Below are 20373 nucleotides of genomic sequence, written 5' to 3'. Positions count from 1 at the left end.
TTCCATATTTTCTCCAAATTACTGATCTTTTACACAAATAAACATAATTAACGTCAAAGACATTTTACCATCATTAAGTACAATATGTCACAAAAACATTCTAAGAATCAGTGGGATCCATTGAGGCTTTCCAGAGTAATGATCTCATAAAGTGACAGTGGTCAAAATTGGCCTGATCAGGAAGGTGAAAATAGACTTCAAGGTGAAGGGGTAAACAAAGCTAAATAGAATTAAAGAAAATTGGTGAAGAAGTGGGGTTTGACTTTTTTGCTTTATGTTATTTAGCCAGAAGGTGGCAGTATTTATCAAGAAGTACAAAAAATTGAAGTATGCCGTACTTTACGTAAAGAAAATGTTCTCTGCTGATATAGTGCCTTGAAGAAGTATTCATATCCTGTGAACTTTTACACCGTTTTTCATGCTATGCTCAAAACCTTAAATTTATAAAAGCTAGAAACACTTCAGGATACTAGACACAAACATAATCTATTATGGAAGGTGCCATAACGATAAGAAGTGGGGAAAACCTGAAGTAATAAAGTTAAAAATATATCTTTATATGCTGGGATCTCTGATCACACACCTATTCTTTTGCTTCTTCGTTGTGGTCGGAGCGTACATCAGCCAGGAATGTGGAGATTCCCAGCCTATTTGGCTAAGAGTAGAGAGTTTGAGACGTTCCTCAAACAGGAATGGGGTAATTTTGTTGATGACAATATTCAGCATTGGGATGATCCTGTACTCATGTGGGAGACGAGTAAGGCAGTTATGAGAGGAAGAATTATAGCATATGTGGCAGGGAAAAGGAGAAAGGCTAGACAGGAGACGAGTGACCTCCAGACTATGGCTATACTAGCCTATAGACGGTACTTGGGATCTACTGCTCCTGAGGATTGGACACAATGGCAGGATGCTTTATCACTACTAAATGCACACCTGACTAAGATAGCCCAACAGAAAGTGGACTTTGATAAACAACATTTTTTCCGATGGGGCAATAAAATGGGAACCTTACTGGCTAGACTGGCAAATCCAAGAGGTCCCAGACGGAAAATCCCACTCCTAGTGGATCCCATTTCAGGGACTCATTTGACTGACAGTAAAGACATACTACAGGCTGTTCATGCTCACTACACGGCTCTTTATTCCACACGGGGAGGAGACATATCTTCTATTAAAGATTCTTTAAGTTCTCTACAGTTACCCATACTGACAGACTCTCAGCGCACTACCCTTGAGATGCCCATTACATTAATAGAGATACGCTCAGTTATTAAAACAATGGCAAATTTTAAATCACCAGGGCCGGATGGTTTACCTGTCGAGTATTATAAATTGCTCTCTCCTGATATAGATCCCCTCCTCAAAGATTTACTCAACCATTATTTAGAAGGGGGCGCGTCCCTAACCTCTTTTAACTCTGCGTTAACTTCTTTAATCTTAAAACCGGGTAGAAGCCCAACTCAGATAACATCATATAGACCCATATCCTTGTTGAATCTAGATTATAAGTTGTTAGCAAAAATTGTAGCCAATAGAATACAAATGTTTCTCCCCGAGATTCTCTCGCCGAACCAGTATGGTTTCACTCGAGGTAGGCATTCGACCATTGCCATCCGCACGGCGATTGCGGCTACCATAGTGTCAGCTAGAAACAAAAACTCTCCTAATATTTTACTCAGTCTGGATGCGGAGGCCGCGTTTGATAGTGTAGAGTGGCATTGGATATACGCGGTGCTTGAGAATCAGGGATTTGGTGAGAAATTCGCGACATTGATTAGACTTTTATATAATTCACCTAAGTCTAACATTATAGTTAATCAACAACTTACGGAGGGGGTGGAGTTGACCAGAGGTACTCGTCAGGGCTGCCCACTTTCCCCCATCCTATTCAATCTCGCCCTTGATCCTCTTATACGAGCGTTAGAGTCCTTGTCTTTGTTTAAAGGGATACGGGTTGGAAGACTTAGTTTAAAGCTTACGGCTTTTGCAGATGATATTCTGCTTTATATTGCTAACCCAGAAGAGGCCCTACCTGGAATTTTAGCCCTTATGGAAAGACTGGGAGCTATGTCTGGTTATTCAATTAACCCAACTAAATCTAAGGCACTTAATTTACGCGCGTCGCGCAAACCGCCATGGGCAGGATTGTATGCTTTTGAATGGTGCAAAAAGGCGTTGCCCTACTTGGGTGTGCTTATAACTAAAAACCCTCATGATCTTCAGAGAAGTAATTTTTTTCCCCTCGTACAAAAAATTAAAAAAGAACTGGAAGGATGGCAACATTTAACCTTTTCATATTTGGGTCGGGCATATCTGTTAAAAATGATTGTTATTCCACAGATACTTTATTTTATTCAATCCCTCCCAATATTGCTTTCTCCTTGCGATCTGCGGGTAATAAATGGTATGTTTCGTACTTTTATTTGGGCAAAGAAGCACCATGCTATTAGTATGGATATATTGGAACAACATCCATCGAATGGGGGTATTAATTTTCCAAACTTAGAAAATTACAACCTGGCGGCTTTGCTTCGTTATCTTAAAGATTGGATTCATGATACTTCCATATTTACTAACACTCAAGTGGATCAAAATCTGATACCTCATACCAATTTATTATATCTACTACATACACATAAGGAACTGTTACCCTCGTCGGTGCTAGATAATCCTTTGCTAATGGTGATGTGGAAGATATGGCATAAGATACGACATAGTCTTTCTCTTAATGCACATTCCTCACTTTTCTTACCAATATTTGGGAATCGAGATGTTAGATTGAGCATGGGGAAAGAGGACTTAGTTGCCAGATATCGGAATGTGACAGTGGGTTCTATATTAGACTCTGAGACGCGCAGACCACACTCCTGGTCAATTATTAGGAGATACCTTCCCTTGACAATGGGGTGTCTCACGAATTGTGCGACCCTGGAAGTTTATGCCACAAAGGTGGGAGAGAGGTTATCAGATACAGATTGGGACAACCCATTTGATACCATGCTACGAAATAGGGCTTCACAGTTTCATTCTACTTCCAGATTCTATCTCTTTTTGAAAAAGGAGTTGGATTACACTAAACGAAAAACAGGCCTTCCAAGATGGTGCACTCGTTTCCCAGTCTTAACCCCAGAATATATCCTCAAGGCAATGTTTTATGCTTGGAAGGCTTTACCGGCTTCTTCCTATAGGGAAATGTTGCTTAGAGTGTATCATGGCACATATATATCACCGCATCGTTCGTTTCTCATGGGCTTATCCCAAACAGATAATTGTTTAAAGTGTGCGGCTCCTGGGGCAGATCTTTTTCATCAATTTTGGGATTGCCCGGCTATTGCAAGGTTTTGGGAGGAGGTAAGGAACTTTTGTCTAGATCATCTTTTGAACTATTTGCCTTCCACGGCAGAGTGGGCGATTCTGGGAATATGGCCTGGGGAAGCTTTAAGAATTACAAGAGGGGCTAAACATCTCATGGTTATTGATTGTATTCCCATATATTTCAATTATTTGATGCCCATGAGTTGTTGAAATGTATATTAATGTTTGAAGCACTGTATTGCATAATTTTGTGCACATGATTATCTTATCCTTCAATAAAAAACTTTGAAAGAAAAAAATATATCTTTATTATTTACAAAAAATTAAAAGAACATATTAAAAATGCAGGGCAAGGGAATGGCCTCCAAACAGAGGGGTGGAAAGCAGCAATAAATGGTACAAACAAATGCACTGTGAGCCAGTAAGGTCTGAAAATTATAATAAAAAAGGCAAATCCCTAAAAGAACACCACATGCACGACTATTTCCCATAGAGATTGAGAAAATAACACAAAGCCCAGGAGTTACCTAAAGGACCTGCCAGTGCAGAGTTAGCCAGATCTCAAGGGAGAAAATTGAGCCCAGTAAGTGGGATACACTATAGGGAAATGCATCCATGTGTCATAGGTAATATAAGTTTAATCCATACCTGGCAAGGCAAACAGACAACAAAACACCCATGTATCGGTATTGTACAAGGTTATTTTACTTGTTAGGTGTACAGTACAGTATTGCTGTGGAACAGTGCTACTAGAAAAAAACAGCTTTCTATCCCTGCGCCTGAAGAGCGCTGTTTCGCAGTAATGTATTTTATTGTGACATTCCAACACAAAGCAGCAAGTATATGTGTTGTGAAAAAAAATGGATCTGAAAACTGTGACGTGCATTTGTATTCAGATGCTTGTATTCTGATACCCCAACATAAAATCCTAAGTGATCAATTGCCTCCAGAAGTCGCATAATTAGTAAATTGAGTCCACCTGTGTGTAATATATTCTCAGTATAACTAAAGTTGCTCTGTGAAGACCTCAGAGGTTTGATTGAAAACATTAAGGATCAAAAAGAATCATGAAAACCAAGAAACACACCGGACAGGTCAGGGATAAAGTTGTGTGAAAGAATAAAGCAGGGTTACATTATAATACAAAAATCCAAGTTCTGAACATCTCACGGAGCACTGTTTAATCCATCATCCAAAAATGGAAGGAGTATGGCACAACAGCAAACCTACCAAGGCATGGCCGTCCACCTAAACCAACATCATAAGTAAGGAGAGCACTAATTAGAGAATCCACCAAGAGGCCAATGGCTAATCTAGAGGAGCTGCAGAGATCAACAGCTAAGGAAGGAAAATTTGACCAAAGGATACCTGTTAGTCTTTTTCTCCTAAATCTGTTTTTTATGGATGAGTGACAAATTGAAAGCCAGTCATAAGAAGTCCTGTTTCAGTTTGCAAATAGCCATGTAGTAGAGACAGCTAGCATATGGAAGAAGGTGCTCTAGTCAGATGAGACCAAGGTAGAACTGTTTAGACAAAATGCTATATGTGGCAGAAAACAAACACTGCATATCACTCTGAAAACACCATCCCCACCGTCATACATGGTGGCAGATTCTTCCTGTGGGGATGCTTTTCTTCAACAGGGACAGGGAAGCTGGTCAGAGTTGATGCGAATATGGATGGTGATAAATACATGGCAATCATGGAGAAAAAACTTTTTAGAGGCTGCAAAAGACTTGAGGCTGGAGCATAGGGTCACCTTCCAGAAGGACAACTACCTTAATCACACTGCAAGAGCTACAATGGAATGGTTTATGAAAAATGTTCAACATAGAGATCAAGCCACTAGTTTAGTAATGGAGAGGTGTCAATATGACACCTCCATTATTAACCCCATAGCCACATTGCAAGAAAACACAGACACACAGAATAAAGTCCTTTAATTGAAACAATGACACAGACTCCTTTAATAATCTCAATTAAACCATACTTACGACCACGCCTAATTGCACCTAAGCCCTCATTCTCCTTTAATAAACAAAAAATAAAAAAACAACAATATCCTTCACCTCTCCGTCGTTCCATCCCACGCCATAATGCATGTCTGGAAGATAATTAGTTTTCAATCTGGACGGTGCCAAGATGTGATTGTCCAGACTGAGAACCACTGGTGAATGAGCTGCTGCGAGCGCAGCCTCAGTGACTGGTGGTGACATCAACCCCCTCAACTATCACCCTACTTGCCACTGCAACAGGGCAAGTGAGGCTAAGTGCCCGAATTGGTGCATCTTAGAGATGCACCTTTTCTGGGGTGGCTAAGAGCTGATGATTTTAGCCTGGGGGACAGTATCCATGGCCCCTTCCTAGGCTATTAGTTTCAGACCAAAGCTGTCTGCATAGCCTTGTGTCAGGACTCTGAACATTTTTATTACCTTTTGTGCATTACTGCCCTTTTCCAAGATGGCGTCTTTGGTCTCATGTGCACTGTTTCTTCCTGCTATAAAACTCCACCCCAGCCTTCAGTCTGTGCTAGAGTATTCTGCCTTGCATCCAGCTCCTGTCCCTGATGACTCCCTGGCTATATACTTGCTCCTGTGAACCTGTGTGGAGATCCTGCTACTCTGCTCTGAGTTCCTGCTGCAAACACCAGTTTCCAGTAATCCTCCTTCATCTGCTGCTTGTGTTTTCTCCATCTGCATTTGCTGGACATGTAAGCTGTTGCTGCTCTGCAAAAACCTGAGACTGTTACCCAGGCCTTCCTGGTTGTGCTAAGATATTATTTGAACTGCCTTATAAGCATAGCTATCTGTGTTTGGACTAAAACAAGGACTTATTTGTGTCAAGTATCTTCAAGAATAATTGTGCTTCATAGACTTTCTGCATGATTGCATTTTCCTATGAAGTTCCCTATAGACTGTTAAGCTGCGTTTAATATTTACACCAAGTGTTGTGGACTTGAGTTTCTGTCTGCACCTGTTTGAATCACCGTGTGATAATATAGACTTTACCACTTATAAAACTGTGTCCTGTAGTTGTCTTGTTCCATGCAAAGAGTCTCCTGAGTTATCCCCTATAATTATTACACCTTGGCTTGATATTAATTATAGGGGGATCTAACATCATTTTTTTTAGGGTCCCCCATTTTAATAGCCAGTAAAGGCTAATTATACAACTATGAGCTGATATTAATAGCCTGGGAAGCTCCATGGGTATTACTCCCTTCCCAGCCATCTGCTTTCCCTCTGCTTGTTACGAAAATTGAGAGGGAGCACAACCCATTTTGTTCCAAAAAAATAATCTTTTACTAATTAAATACATGAACAGTAAGCTGCACACGCACTGTACTAATTGTATTTGTCACTGACATCTATATATCTAGCTATTATATATGTATTTACTCCTATGTAATCCATCTCTTCTATCCTGTTGGCTCCTGCTATGATTTTACATTATGCGGCTCCTGAATTGCTGGCTTTTCTTCTATTTATCTATATAATATGTATATATATATGTGTGTGTGTCACTGACATCTATATACAGTGGGTACTGAAAGTATTCATACCCCTTTAAATTTTTCACTCTTTGTTTCATTGCAGCCATTTGGTAAATTCAAAAAAGTTCATTTTTTTCTCATTAATGTACACTCTGCACCCCATCTTGAATGAAAAAAACCCCAGAAATGTAGTAATGTTTGCAAATTTATTAACTGTAGCCCTTACTGTACATGTATTTAAAAAAGAAAAACTGAAATATCACATGGTCATAAGTATTCAAACCCTTTGCTCAGTATTGGCTAGGCCAGTCAAGAATGGTCACAAAGTTGTTCTGAAGCCACACCTTTGTTATTTCAGCTGTGTGCTTAGGGTCATTGTCTTGTTGGAAGGTGAACCTTTGGCCAAGTATTAGGTCCAGAGCACTCTGGAAGAGGTTTTCATCTAGGATATCTCTATACTTGGCTGCATTCATGTTTCCTTCAATGGCAACTAGTCATCCTCTCCCTGCAGCTGAAAAACACCCCCATAGCATGATGCTGCCACCACCATGTTTCACTGTTGGGATTGTATTGGGCAGGTGATGAGCAGTGCCTATCTATCTTCATCTCATCAGACCAGAGAATCTTATTTCTCATAGTCTGGGAGTCCTTCATGTGTTTTTTTTAGCAAATTCTACGCAGGCTTTCATATGTCTTGCATTGAGAAGAGGCTTCCGTTGGGTCACTCTGCCATAAAGGCCTTACTGGTGGAGAGCTTCAGTGATAGTTGACTTTGTGGAACTTTATCCCATCTCCCTACTGCATCTCTGGAGCTCAGACACATTGATCTTGGGGTTCTTCTTTACCTCTCTCATCAAGGCTCTTCTCCCATGATTTTTCAGTTTGGCTGGACCGGCAGGTCTAGGAGGACTTCTGGAGGTCCCAAACTTCTTCCATTTAAGGATTATGGAGGCCACTGTGCGCTTAGGAACCTTCACTACTGCAGAAATTCTGTTGTAACCTTGGCCAGATCAGTGCCTTGCTACAATTCTGTCTCTGAGCTCCTTGGCCAGTTCCTTTGACCTCATGATTCTCATTTGGTGTGACATGCACTGTGAGCTGTGAGGTCTTATATAGACAGGTGTGTGCCTTTCCAAATCAAGTTTTATCAGTTTAAACACAGCTGGACTCCAATAAAGGTGTAGAACCATCTCAAGGAGGATCACAAGGAAATGGACAGCATGCAGGGTCGTATTGGCCCACCGGAGTACCGGAGGATTCTCCTGTGGACCCAGGCACTGACACCTGCTGGCATACTGGCCAGCAGCTGCTAAAGGCCCTCACTGCTCTAGGGGCCCCTAGCCAGTGGCTATGGGGCCCCTGAGTCAAGGGGTCTGCCCTGTGCCAGTGGAGCAGCAGCGGGTGACAGGAAGCCACTCCTGTCCCCGCTGCTAGAGATATGAATATTCACGCTTCTCCACGCCCCCATGGGCGTGGAGAGGAGTGAATACCATTTCACTTTAATAGCGGGCAGCATTAGCCGCAGGCTGCAGCTAACACTGCCCACATGTAAAGCCCCATCACCAGTGCACCACTCTCTCACACTCACATACAAAGCACCGCACCACGTACACGCACGCACGCACGTAGACAGACACACAGAATCACTCACCTCTCGCAGCACATCCCGGAGTCCTGCTTCCTGCCCAACGCTTCCTGTCTGAAACAGTGCAGCTGGATGACGTTATTATTCAGCGCACGGCTGTTTCAGACAGAAAGCTGCCGGCGAGGAAGAGGTTGCCGAGATGTGCTGCGAGAGGTGAGTGGTGCTGTGTGTCTGTCTGCATGCATGTGTGTATGTGGTGCCGTGCTTTGTGTATGAGTGTGAGAGAGTGGTACGGTGGTGTGTGTGTACGTCGTGCAGTGCTTTGTGTGTGTGTGTGTGTGAGAGAGAGTGGTGCGGTGCTGTGTGTGTGTATTGTTGATGTGTGTAATGGAGATTGGCAATGATGGGGTGGTGGGGAAGGACGATGCTGTGGTGGGGAAGGAGTCAATGATGGAGGTTGTGAAATTGGCAATGATGGGATGGTGGGGAAGAATGATGGGGGTGGTGGGGAAGGAGGCAATGGTGCAGGTGGTGAAATGGCAATGATGGGGAGGTGAGGAAGAAGGCAATGATGGATGGGATGGAAAGGACAATGATGGTGGTGGAGGGAGGCAATGATGGAGGTGTTGAAATGGGCAATGATGGGGATGTTGAAATGGGTAATGATGGGGGTTATGGGGGATAAAGCAATGATGGTTGTGGTGTAAAGGACAATGATAGTAGTGGTAGAAAAGACAATGGTGGTGGAATGGGAAATGATGGGGGTTGTGGGGGAGACAGCAAAGATGGAGGTGGTGGAAAGGGCAATGATAGGGCTGGTGGGGGAGAAGGCAATGATGGGCGTGGAGGGGGGAACAATGATGGAGGTGAAGAGGCTGCATTGTATCCTATGAGGGGGGTTGCATTATACTTTATGAGGGGGCAACATTATATTCTGTGGGGGACTGCTTTATTCTCTCAGGGGACTACATTTTATTCTGGGGGCTACATCATACTATATGAGGGGGCTACAGTATACTCTATGGGGGGCTGCATTATACAATATGAGGGGGGCTGCATTATACTCTATGAGGGTGCTACATTATATTCTATGGTGGGGACTGCATTATACCTTATGAGGGGGTTGCATTATATATTGTGGGGTGCTGCATTATATTCTATGAGGTGGGCTGCTGCATTATATTCTATGAGGTGGGCTGCATTATATTCTATGAGAGGGGGCTGCATTATATTCTATGAGAGGGGGCTGCATTATATTCTTTGAGGTGGGCTACATTATTTTATAGGGGGGCTGCATTATATTCTATGAGGTGGGCTGCATTATATTCTATGAGAGGGGGCTGCATTATATTCTATGAGAGGGGGCTGCATTATATTCTTTGAGGTGGGCTACATTATTTTATAGGGGGGCTGCATTATATTCTATGAGGGAGGTTACATTATATTCTATGAGGGAGGCTACATTATATTCTATGAGGGGGGGCTACATTATATTCTATGAGGGGGCTACTTTATATTCTATGAGGGGGGCTAACCCAACCACTGCTACATAATTAAGACGTGTACTACCTTATATTATACCCTGATATTAGCGTGTTTTACCACAGAATTGGTGGTCTTGTATTTATTTCTATAGTGGGCCCCAAAAATGATTTTTTTTCTGGTGGGCCCAAGGTGCTCAAGTCCGACGTTGACAGCATGTGACTTCAATATGAGTCTCTGAGCAAAGGGTCTGAATACTTGAGACCATGTGATATTTCATGTTTTCTTTTTTATTAACCCCTTAATCCCATATGACGTACTATCCCGTCAAGGTGACCTGGGACTTAATTCCCAGTGACGGGATAGTACGTCATATGCTATCGGCCGCGCTCACGGGGGGAGCGCGGCCGATCGCGGCCGGGTGTCAGCTGACTATCGCAGCTGACATCCGGCACTATGTGCCAGGAGCGGTCACGGACCGCCCCTGGCACATTAACCCCTGGCACATTGCGATCAAACATGATCGCAGTGTTCCGGCGGTATAGGGAAGCATCGCGCAGGGAGGGGGCTCCCTGCGGGCTTCCCTGAGACCCTCGGAGCAACGCGATGTGATCACGTTGCTCCAAGCGTCTCTTACCTCCTCTCCCTGCAGGCCCAGGGTCCAAAATGGCCGCGGGGCTGCATCCGGGTCCTGCAGGGAGGTGGCTTACCAAGCGCCTGCTCAGTGCAGGCGCTGGTAAGACTGCAGCACTGTAAGTCAGATCGCTGATCTGACAGAGTGCTGTGCAAACTGTCAGATCAGCGATCTGTGATGTCCCCCCCGGGACAAAGTAAAAAAAGTAAAAAAAAAAATGTCCACATGTGTAAAAAAGAATAAAAAAAATTCCTAAATAAAGAAGAAAAAAAAAATTATTCCCATAAATACATTTCTTTATCTAAAGAAAAACAAAACAAAACAATAAAAGTACACATATTTAGTATCACCACGTCCGTAATGACTGGACCTATAAAACTGTCCCACTACTTAACCCTTTCAGTGGACACCGTAAAAAAAAAAACGAGGCAAAAAACAACGCTTTATTATCATGCCGCCGAACAAAAAGTGGAATAGCACGCGATCAAAAAAACAGATTTAAATAAACATGGTACCACTGAATACGTCATTTTATCCCGCAAAAAACGAGCTGCCATACAGCATCATCAGCAAAAAAATTAAAAAGTTATAGTCCTCAGAATAAAGCGATGCCAAAATAATTATTTTTTCTATAAAATAGTTTTTATCGTATAAAAGCGCCAAAACATAAAAAAATGATATAAATGAGGTATCGCTGTAATTGTACTGATCCGAAGAATAAAACTGCTTTATCCATTTTACCAAACGTGGAACGGTATAAACGCCCCCCCCAAATGAAATTCATGAATAGCTGGTTTTTGGTCATTCTGCCTCACAAAAATCAGAATAAAAAGCGATCAAAAAATGTCACGTGCCCGAAAATGGTACCAATAAAAACAACAACTCGTCCCGCAAAAAAAAAGACCTCACATGACTCTGTGGACCAAAATATGGAAAATTTATAGGTCTCAAAATGTGGAGACGCAAAAACTTTTTTGCTATAAAAAGCGTCTTTTAGTGTGTGACAGCTGCCAATCATAAAAATCCGCTATAAAAAATACTATAAAAGTAAATCAACCCCCCCTTCATCACCCCCTTAGTTAGGGAAAAATAATAAAATTAAAAAAATGTATTCATTTCCATTTTCCCGTTAGGGCTAGGATTAGGGCTAGGGTTAGGGCTAGGGTTAAGGTTAGGGCTAGGGTTAGGGCTATGGTTAGGGCTAGGGTTAGGGCTAGGGTTAGGACTAGGGTTGGGGCTAGGGTTGGGGCTAAAGTTAGGGTTAGGGTTGGGGCTAAAGTTAGGGTTGGGGCTAAAGTTAGGGTTAGGGTTGGGGCTAAAAATAGGGTTAGGGTTTGGATTACATTTACGGTTGGGATTAGGGTTGGGATTAGAGTTAGGGGTGTGTCAGGGTTAGGGGTGTGGTTAGGGTTACCGTTGGGATTAGGGTTAGGGGCGTGTTAGGATTAGGGTTTCAGTTAGAATTGGGGAGTTTCCACTGTTTAGTCACATCAGGGGCTCTCCAAACGCGACATGGCGTCCGATCTCAATTCCAGCCAATTCTGCGTTGAAAAAGTAAAACAGTGCTCCTTCCTTCCAAGCTCTCCCATGCGCCCAAACAGGGGTTTACCCCAACATATGGGGTATCAGCGTACTCAGGACAAATTGGACAACAACCTTTGGGGTCCAAGTTCTCTTGTTACCCTTGGAAAATAAAACTTTGGGGGGCTAAAAATCATTTTTGTGGGAAAAAAAGGATTTTTTATTGTCACGGCTCTGCGTTGTAAACTGTAGTGAAACACTTGGGGGTTCAAAGTTCTCACAACACATCTAGATAAGTTCCTTGGGAGGTCTAGTTTCCAATATGGGATCACTTATGGGGGTTTCTACTGTTTGGGTACATCAGGGGCTCTGCAAATGCAACGTGACGCCTGCAGACCAATCCATCTATGTCTGCATTCCAAATGGCGCTCCTTCTCTTCCGTGCTCTCCCATGCACCCAAACAGTGGTTCCCCCCCCATATGGGGTATCAGCGTACTCAGGACAAATTGGACAACAACTTTTGGCATCCAATTTCTCCTGTTACCCTTGGGAAAATACAAAACTGGGGGCTAAAATATAATTTTTGTGGAAAAAAAATTATTTTTTATTTTCACGGCTCTGCGTTGTAAACTGTAGTGAAACACTTGGAGGTTCAAAGTTCTCACAACACATCTAGATAAGTTCCTTGGGAGGTCTAGTTTCCAAAATAGTGTCACTTGTGGGGGGTTTCTACTGTTTGGGTACATCAGGGGCTCTGCAAATGCAACGTGCCACCTGCAGACTAATCCATCTAAGTCTGCATTCCAAATGGCACTCCTTCCCTTCCGAGCTCTGCCATGCGTCCAAACGGTGGTTCCCCCCACATATGGGGTATCAGCGTACTCAGGACAAATTGGACAACAAATTTTGGGGTCCACTTTATCCTGTTACCCTTGTGAAAATACAAAACTGGGGGCTAAATTTTTGTGAAAAAAAAAGAATTTTTATTTTCATGGCTCTGCGTTATAAATTGTAGTGAAACACTTGGGGTTCAAAGCTCTCAAAACACATCTAGATAAGTTCCTTAGGGGGTCTACTTTCCAAAATTGTGTCACTTGTGGGGGGTTTTAATGTTTAGGCACATCAGGGCCTCTCCAAACGCGACATGGTGTCCCATCTCAATTCCAGTCAATTTTGCATTGAAAAGTCAAATGGTGCTCCTTCCCTTCCGAGCTCTGCCATGTGCCCAAACAGTCATTTACCCCCACATATCGGGTATCAGCGTACTCAAGACAAATTGCACATCAAATTTTGGGGTCCAATTTCTTCTCTTACCCTTGGGAAAAAAAAATTGGGGGCGAAAAGATCATTTTTGTGAAAAAATATGATTTTTTATTTTTACGGCTCTGCATTATAAACTTCTGTGAAACACTTGGTGGGTCAAAGTGCTCCCCACACATCTAGATAAGTTCCTTAGGGGGTCTACTTTCCAAAACGGTGTCACTTGTGGGGGGTTTCAATTTTTAGGCACATCAGGGGCTCTCCAAACGCAACATGGCGTCCCATCTCAATTCCAGTCAATTGCGTTCTTTTGATCACCCGTTATTGCATGCAATGTCGCGGCGACCAAAAAAACGTAATTCTGGCATTTCAAATTTTTTTCTCGCTACGCCGTTTAGCGATCAGGTTAATTTTTTTTTTTATTGATAGATCGGACGATTCTGAACGCGGCGATACCAAATATGTGTAGGTTTGATTTTTTTTTAATTGATTTTTTTGGAATGGGGTGAAAGGGGGGGTGATTTAAACGTTTATATTTTTTTATTTTTTTCACATTTTTTTTTACCTTTTTTTTTTACTTTTGCCATGCCTAAATAGCCTCCATAGGAGGCTAGAAGCTGGCACAACGCGATCGGCTCTGCTACATAGCAGCGATCATCAGATCGCTGCTGTGCAGCAGAAATGCAGGTGTGCTATGAGCGCCGACCACAGGGTGGCGCTCACAGCTACTGGGCATCAGTAACCATAGAGGTCTCAAGGACCTCTATGGTTACACTGCAGAAGCATCGCTGACCCCCGATCATGTGACAGGGGTCAGCAATGCGCTCATTTCTGGCCGCCCGGCCGGAAGCGCCGGTCAAATGCCGCTGTCAGCGTTTGACAGCGGCATTTAACTAGTTAAATGCGGGCACATGTCAGCTGTTCAAAACAGCTGACATGTCCCGGCTTTGAAGCGGGCTCACCGCCGGAGCCCTGCATTAAAGCGCGGTATCTGACCTCGGACGTACTATCCCGTCCGAGGTCAGAAAGAGGTTAATGTGAAAAAAAAATGAACTTTTTTGAATTTACCAAATGGGTGCAATGAAACAAAGAGTGAAATATTTAAAGGGGTCTGAATACTTTCCGTACCCACTATATATATGCACTCGTATACTCGTTACTCGGGTACATACAGTATACTCGTTGCTCGGGTTTTCCAGAGCACGCTTGGGTGGTCTCTGAGTATTTATTAGTGCTCGGAGATTTAGTTTTTGTTGATGCAGTGGCATGATATTATGGCTGCTGGACAGGCTGAATACATGTGAGGAATGCCTGTTTGTTAGGGAATTCCCACATGTATTCAGCCTGTCCAGCAGCCATAAATCATGCAGCTGCATCAACAAAAACTAAATCTCCGAGCACTAACAAATACTTGGAGATCACCCAAGCATGCTCAGGGAGACCCGAGCAACAATGCTATTTGCTCATCACTAATTCTAACCTGTCTGTGTGATTTTACTGTAGCGGCACATGAATTGCCAGCTTTTCAAAGGATCTAGAGGTATGGTCCTACAGGAAGTAGTTTTTTCTCCTCTGGGGGCACTCAACTTTATTAGCACACACAAAGACACACAAGTTAGCCCCAAAATGCATGAAAAAGTAACACCAAAACTGCAACAAAAATGCAAACAAAAACACACCAAAAAACGCACCAAAACATGCGTTTTATGCCGCAGCTTCTTTCCTTCCAGGAAATCAGATTTTGCTGCAGAAAAAAATACAGCAAAAACACCCAGTGTGAACTTACCCTTACAAAGGAATAAAAAGCTCTGAGTGATTTTACCTTCTCTTACATGTTAAAAATAAGGAACATAATGGATCAATTTTTGACAATAATTCCATTTGTCTGTTCTTAAAAAAGGAACAAATGGAATGTTAACTGTTCTATCATTTTCTTTAATTAAAAAGTTATGATTTTGCTTCCATGTGCAAGGAATAACTGTAACATAAATTTATAATTTCAGATTTCCAGAAAGTCCAACAACACCATCACCCATGAAATCGTAAATATTGCTTTATTACTGTTTAATGGGGATTAAATAAATTATTAAATAGTGTTTGTTAGCCTAGGGCTACTGGATGCCTCAGAGCCACATGAATCACATTCAAAATGCAACTCAGATGAGTTCCTATGAGAAAATAACTGTTTTGACTACCACAAAAGTGATTTTATGCTTGCAGCGTTTTCTCGATAGGGTACATGGATTTCGGTTACCAGACCTAGCCTGAACTAAAGTTTAAGGCTATGGACATCTTTGAAATGGAAAGCAATGATTTTTACTCATGTTAGTGGTTTTCTTTAGTTATTAAAATTGCACTATGATTTGGCCTGCAATATTCATTATCCATTAATTTTCAGACCCACAGACATGCAGTTTTCAAACTAATCCAAGTTTCAGATTTTTCTCATGGGAGTCTCTGTAATACATGCTGGATGTGAGCTCTGATTGTATCTGGCTGCCTCTGTCTTCATTTGCTTTCATTTATCCGCAAAGCTTTAATACGTTACGTATTCCCTCTCTCTGTGCTTTCCTCTTTGTCTATTGCCTCTTTCCTCTGCTTTCCATAAATAGTTAGATTTTCCCCCTCATGCACAGCAGATCTGTGCACAATATTTTAGTGCAGTATAGTATATCTAATCTTTTTGTTCTTGATTCTGACAGCTCTATCCGCTCTACCCATCCCTTCTCTCAGTGTTAGAGATAGCAGGAGGGGGAAAGCAGACGGAGCTCAGAACTACAAGGAGCTCAGAACTACAAGGAGCTCTGACACAAAAAAAATGTTTGGACAATCACTCACGAACATAGAGTACTTACATACATTCGGCAGCAGCAAAATGGTGGACAATTTTTTATGAAGACTATTTAGAAAGTTTCATAACATTGCAATTGAAAAATAAACAATACTTCTGTGCAAAGGTGTACATAGTTTTTAAAGATGTTGACTAGCTTATAATCCATAGCTATAAATATGGTGTTTCTATCATTTCTGCACTTTTGGAATTAAATTATACATCATCTCATGAAATCTTACAGTCAAGAGGTCAAGTTTGCCATATGCCATAAATGTCTTAGATGATATTAACTCTTAAGGCCACGTTCCCACGTTCAGTATTTGGTCAGTATTTTACCTCCATATTTGTAAGCCAAAATCAGGAGTGAAACAATCAGAGGAAAAGTATAACAGAAACACGTCACCACTTCTGCATTTATCACCCACTCCTGGTTTTGGCTTACAAATACTGCTGTAAAATACTGACCAAATACTGAACGTGTGAACATGATCTTAAGATGAGAATTATGGTGCTTAAAGAAGCGACACACAAAAGGGCCGATTCATCAGCTTTTGACATAAATATAGCATAAAACTGTTCAAAATGTTGCAACATTTTTGTGCAACTACATGTTTTTCGCAAAATTTCAAGTAAAGATTAAGCATTGTTTTAGCACAAGTAGAATAAGCAATTGCTAAGCTACATACTTATTAAAATTGTTTCTCTTGCTACAGTACCTAGTGCATTTATGTATATATATATATATATATATATATATATATATATATATATATATATATATATATATATATATATATATATATATATAATAATAATCTTTGTGTATATTTTTTTTTCAGCCAGGACCAGGTGATATATGTTCTACCACGTAGTGACCGCCAGGCTTTGGTTCTTCAAAATATCACTTCCACATTCGATGAGATGGTAATAAGATATTTTTCTTGCCCAAAATAAATAATAATATATCAATAGCCATCATCCTTGGGAACTTACAAGATATCTGAATCTAAGCATCAGATTGGCATAAGCTATTTATGAAAAGCCCTTTTGTGCCCATAGGCCCCATTTATGCTCCTCACTCGATGCCATTGGTTGTCAGTTTTCTTCCTATGCAGACTCAGGGCTAATTCTCACATCTGATTTTCATATAAATGTTCCGAGCATTATTTTATGGAAGAGAAGTAGACACATTACATCATAAAGCTGTAAATTGTGGGTGACGGGCTGCGTATCATAAATACATTAGACTCCCGTATGGCTGCACTCTGCAAAGATTAAGGTGCCAGGATGCATTTACATTGTGTGGGCACAGCGTTAAACGACTGACGACAGGTAACATATTTGCTGATCAGCAGTCAACTAATACCCTATTTATTTCCACAGGCAGACAGTGCTTCAAATGTGCTCTGAATGAGCTGTAAAGGTACCTTCACACATAACGATTTCGTTAACGATACCGTTGCAACGTCACGCTTTTGGTGACGTAGCAACGATCCCGCTTAACAATCTCGTTATGTGTGACAGCGACCAACGATCAGGCCCCTGCTGGGAGATCGTTGGTCGTAGGGAATGATCAGGACCTTTTTTTGGTCGCTGATCACCTGCTGTCATCGCTGGATCGGCGTGTGTGACGCCGATCCAGCGATGTGTTCACTTGTAACCAGGGTAAATATCGGGTTACTAAGCACAGGGCCGCGCTTAGTAACCCGATATTTACCCTGGTTACCATTGTAAAAGTTAAAAAAAAAAAACAGTACATACTCACATTCCGATGTCTGTCACGTCCCCCGCCGTCAGCTTCCCTGCACTGACTGTCAGCGCCGGCCGTAAAGCAGAGCACAGCGGTGACGTCACTGCTGTGCTCTGCTTTACGGCTGGCGCTGACACAGTCAGTGCGGGAAGCTGACGGCGGGGGACGTGACAGACATCGGAATGTGAGTATGTAGTGTTTTTTTTTTTTTACTTTTACAATGGTAACCAGGGTAAATATTGGGTTAATAAGCGCAGCCCTGCACTTAGTAACCCGATGTTTACCCTGGTTACCCGGGGACTTCGGCATCGTTGGTCGCTGGAGAGAGCTGTCTGTGTGACAGCTCCCCAGCGACCACACAACGACTTACCAACGATCACGGCCAGGTCGTATCGCTGGTAGTGATCGTTGGTAAGTCGTTTAGTGTAACAGTACCTTAAGACTACATCATTCAGTGTACATAAGCTGCCATTGTTCTTGGTGGTGCAATTCTTGTTTACATAGGACTACCGATAGCAATCATCCTTTGGGCAAACTTATAGACCATTTCACCGAACAAACGAAAGCCAAACACAAACGTAGATACAACATAGTTGAAAAGTTTCAGTCTCTTCTTTTTTTTTATCCATTTCTAGCTTTGGCTAAAAAAACTGTATTAAAAAGTTTGTTTACTTTTTAATACAATAGGATAGGGCATCAGTGTCTGATCGGTGGGGGAGCGACAGCAGGCACCCCCGCTGATCAGCGGTTTTCGGTGCTGACTCTATTCTATGAGCACAAAACACATCCCAGTCCATTGATGAAGCTGGAATAAACAGTGAAACATGTTGGGGGCATCATATTGAAATGAGTTTTAATGAAGGTTTAGCTTTTTAGAGCTGTTTTCTGGCCAACTATGTGAAAGGAATTTAAAAGGAAAAAATAAAATATATATAATAGAAATTACATGCGTTAAATATACACTGCTCCAAAAAATAAAGGGAACACTAAAATCCCACATCCTAGATATCACTGAATGAAATATTCCAGTTGTAAATCTTTATTCATTACATAATGGAATGTGTTGAGAACAATTAAATCTAAAAATGATCAACGTAAATCACAACTAATATTCCATGGAGGTCTGGAGTTGGAATGATGTTCAAAATCAAAGTGGAAAGTAAAGTTACAGGCTTATCCAACTTCAGTAGAACTGCCTCAAGACAAGGAAATGATGCTCAGTAGTGTGTGTGGCCTCCACGTGTCTGTATGACCTCCCTACAATGCCTGGGCATGCTCCTGATGAGGCGGACCTGGACTAAAGCATCCGCCAACAGTTTGTGGAGCAACGTGACATTGGTGGATGGTGCGAGACATGATATCCCAGATGTGTTCAATCAGATTCAGGTCTGGGGAATGGGCGGGCCAGTCCATAGCTTCAATGCCTTCATCTTGCAGGAACAGCTGACACACTCCAGCCACATGAGGTCTGGAATTGTCATTCCTTAGGAAGAACCCAGGGCCAACCGCACAGCACATGGTCTCACAAGGGGTCAGAGGATCTCATCTTGGTACCTAATGGCAGTCACGCTACCTCTGGCGAGCACATGGAGTGCTGTATGGCCCTCCAAAGAAATGCCACCCCATTACTGACCCACTGCCAAACCGGTCATGCTGAAGGATGTTGCAGGCAGCAGATCGCTCTCCACAGCGTCTCCAGACTCTGTCACGTCTGTCACATGTGCTCAGTGTGAACGTGCTATCATCTGTGATGAGCACAGGGCGCCAGTGGCAAATTTGCCAATCCTGGTGTTCTGTGGCAAATGTCAAGTGTCCTGCACGGTGTTGGGCTGTGAGCACAACCCCCATCTGTGGATGTCGGGCATTCAGACCATCCTCATGGAGTCGGTTTCTAACCGTTTGTGCCGACACATGCACATTTGTGGCCTGCTGGAGGTCATTTTGTAGGGCTCTGGAAGTGCTCCTCCTGTTTTTCCTTGCACAAAGGCTGAGGTAGTGGTCCTGGAAGCCCAGGTTGCTTTGATAGAAGCCTTTAGCTCATCTGCATTGTTGGATCTAGTGCCTCTCATCTTCCTCTTGACAATACCCAGTAGAGTCTCAGATTCTCTATGGGGTTAAGGTCAGACAAGTTTGCTTGCCAATCAAGCATAGTGAAACTGTTGTTTTTAAACCATGAATTGGTACTTTTGGCAGCGTGGACAGGTGTCAAGACGTATTTATTACTATAATCATAAAGCACCAATAATTCCAATGATGGTGAGCAGGTAGTCCTAACTCTCCCAAGGCACCCTACGGATGCCCTCTTTGGACTACTCCAAAATACAATTACCACTAAAAAACGGAGCAAGAACGTCCACTTCAACATATTTATATAAAAATATTCAAATAAGTTTATTATAATCACCTTAATAATCAATATACAGATCACAAAGACACAAAGTACAAAATGTGCATGCTGTCAGCACAGACATAAAGCAGGAGGCATTACAAGGAGAA

At 42.2% G+C, this 20373-nt stretch overlaps 1 protein-coding gene across 1 annotated transcript in view; it reads left to right on the top strand.

The window, feature by feature from the left end:
* Nucleotides 1–20373, top strand: part of CPB2 (carboxypeptidase B2) — a 66644-nt gene that overhangs the window by 24034 nt on the left and 22237 nt on the right. The window contains exons 2-3 of the mRNA XM_077299735.1: nucleotides 15298–15336; nucleotides 16967–17051. Of these exons, the coding sequence (XP_077155850.1) occupies nucleotides 15298–15336; nucleotides 16967–17051 (124 nt within the window). The remainder of the gene's footprint in view (nucleotides 1–15297; nucleotides 15337–16966; nucleotides 17052–20373) is intronic.

Source organism: Ranitomeya variabilis, chromosome 3 (genome assembly GCF_051348905.1).
Source record: "Ranitomeya variabilis isolate aRanVar5 chromosome 3, aRanVar5.hap1, whole genome shotgun sequence".
NCBI lineage: Eukaryota > Metazoa > Chordata > Amphibia > Anura > Dendrobatidae > Ranitomeya > Ranitomeya variabilis.
The sequence above is the reverse complement of the archived record's forward strand: the minus strand, read 5'-3'. Positions and strand labels throughout refer to the sequence as shown.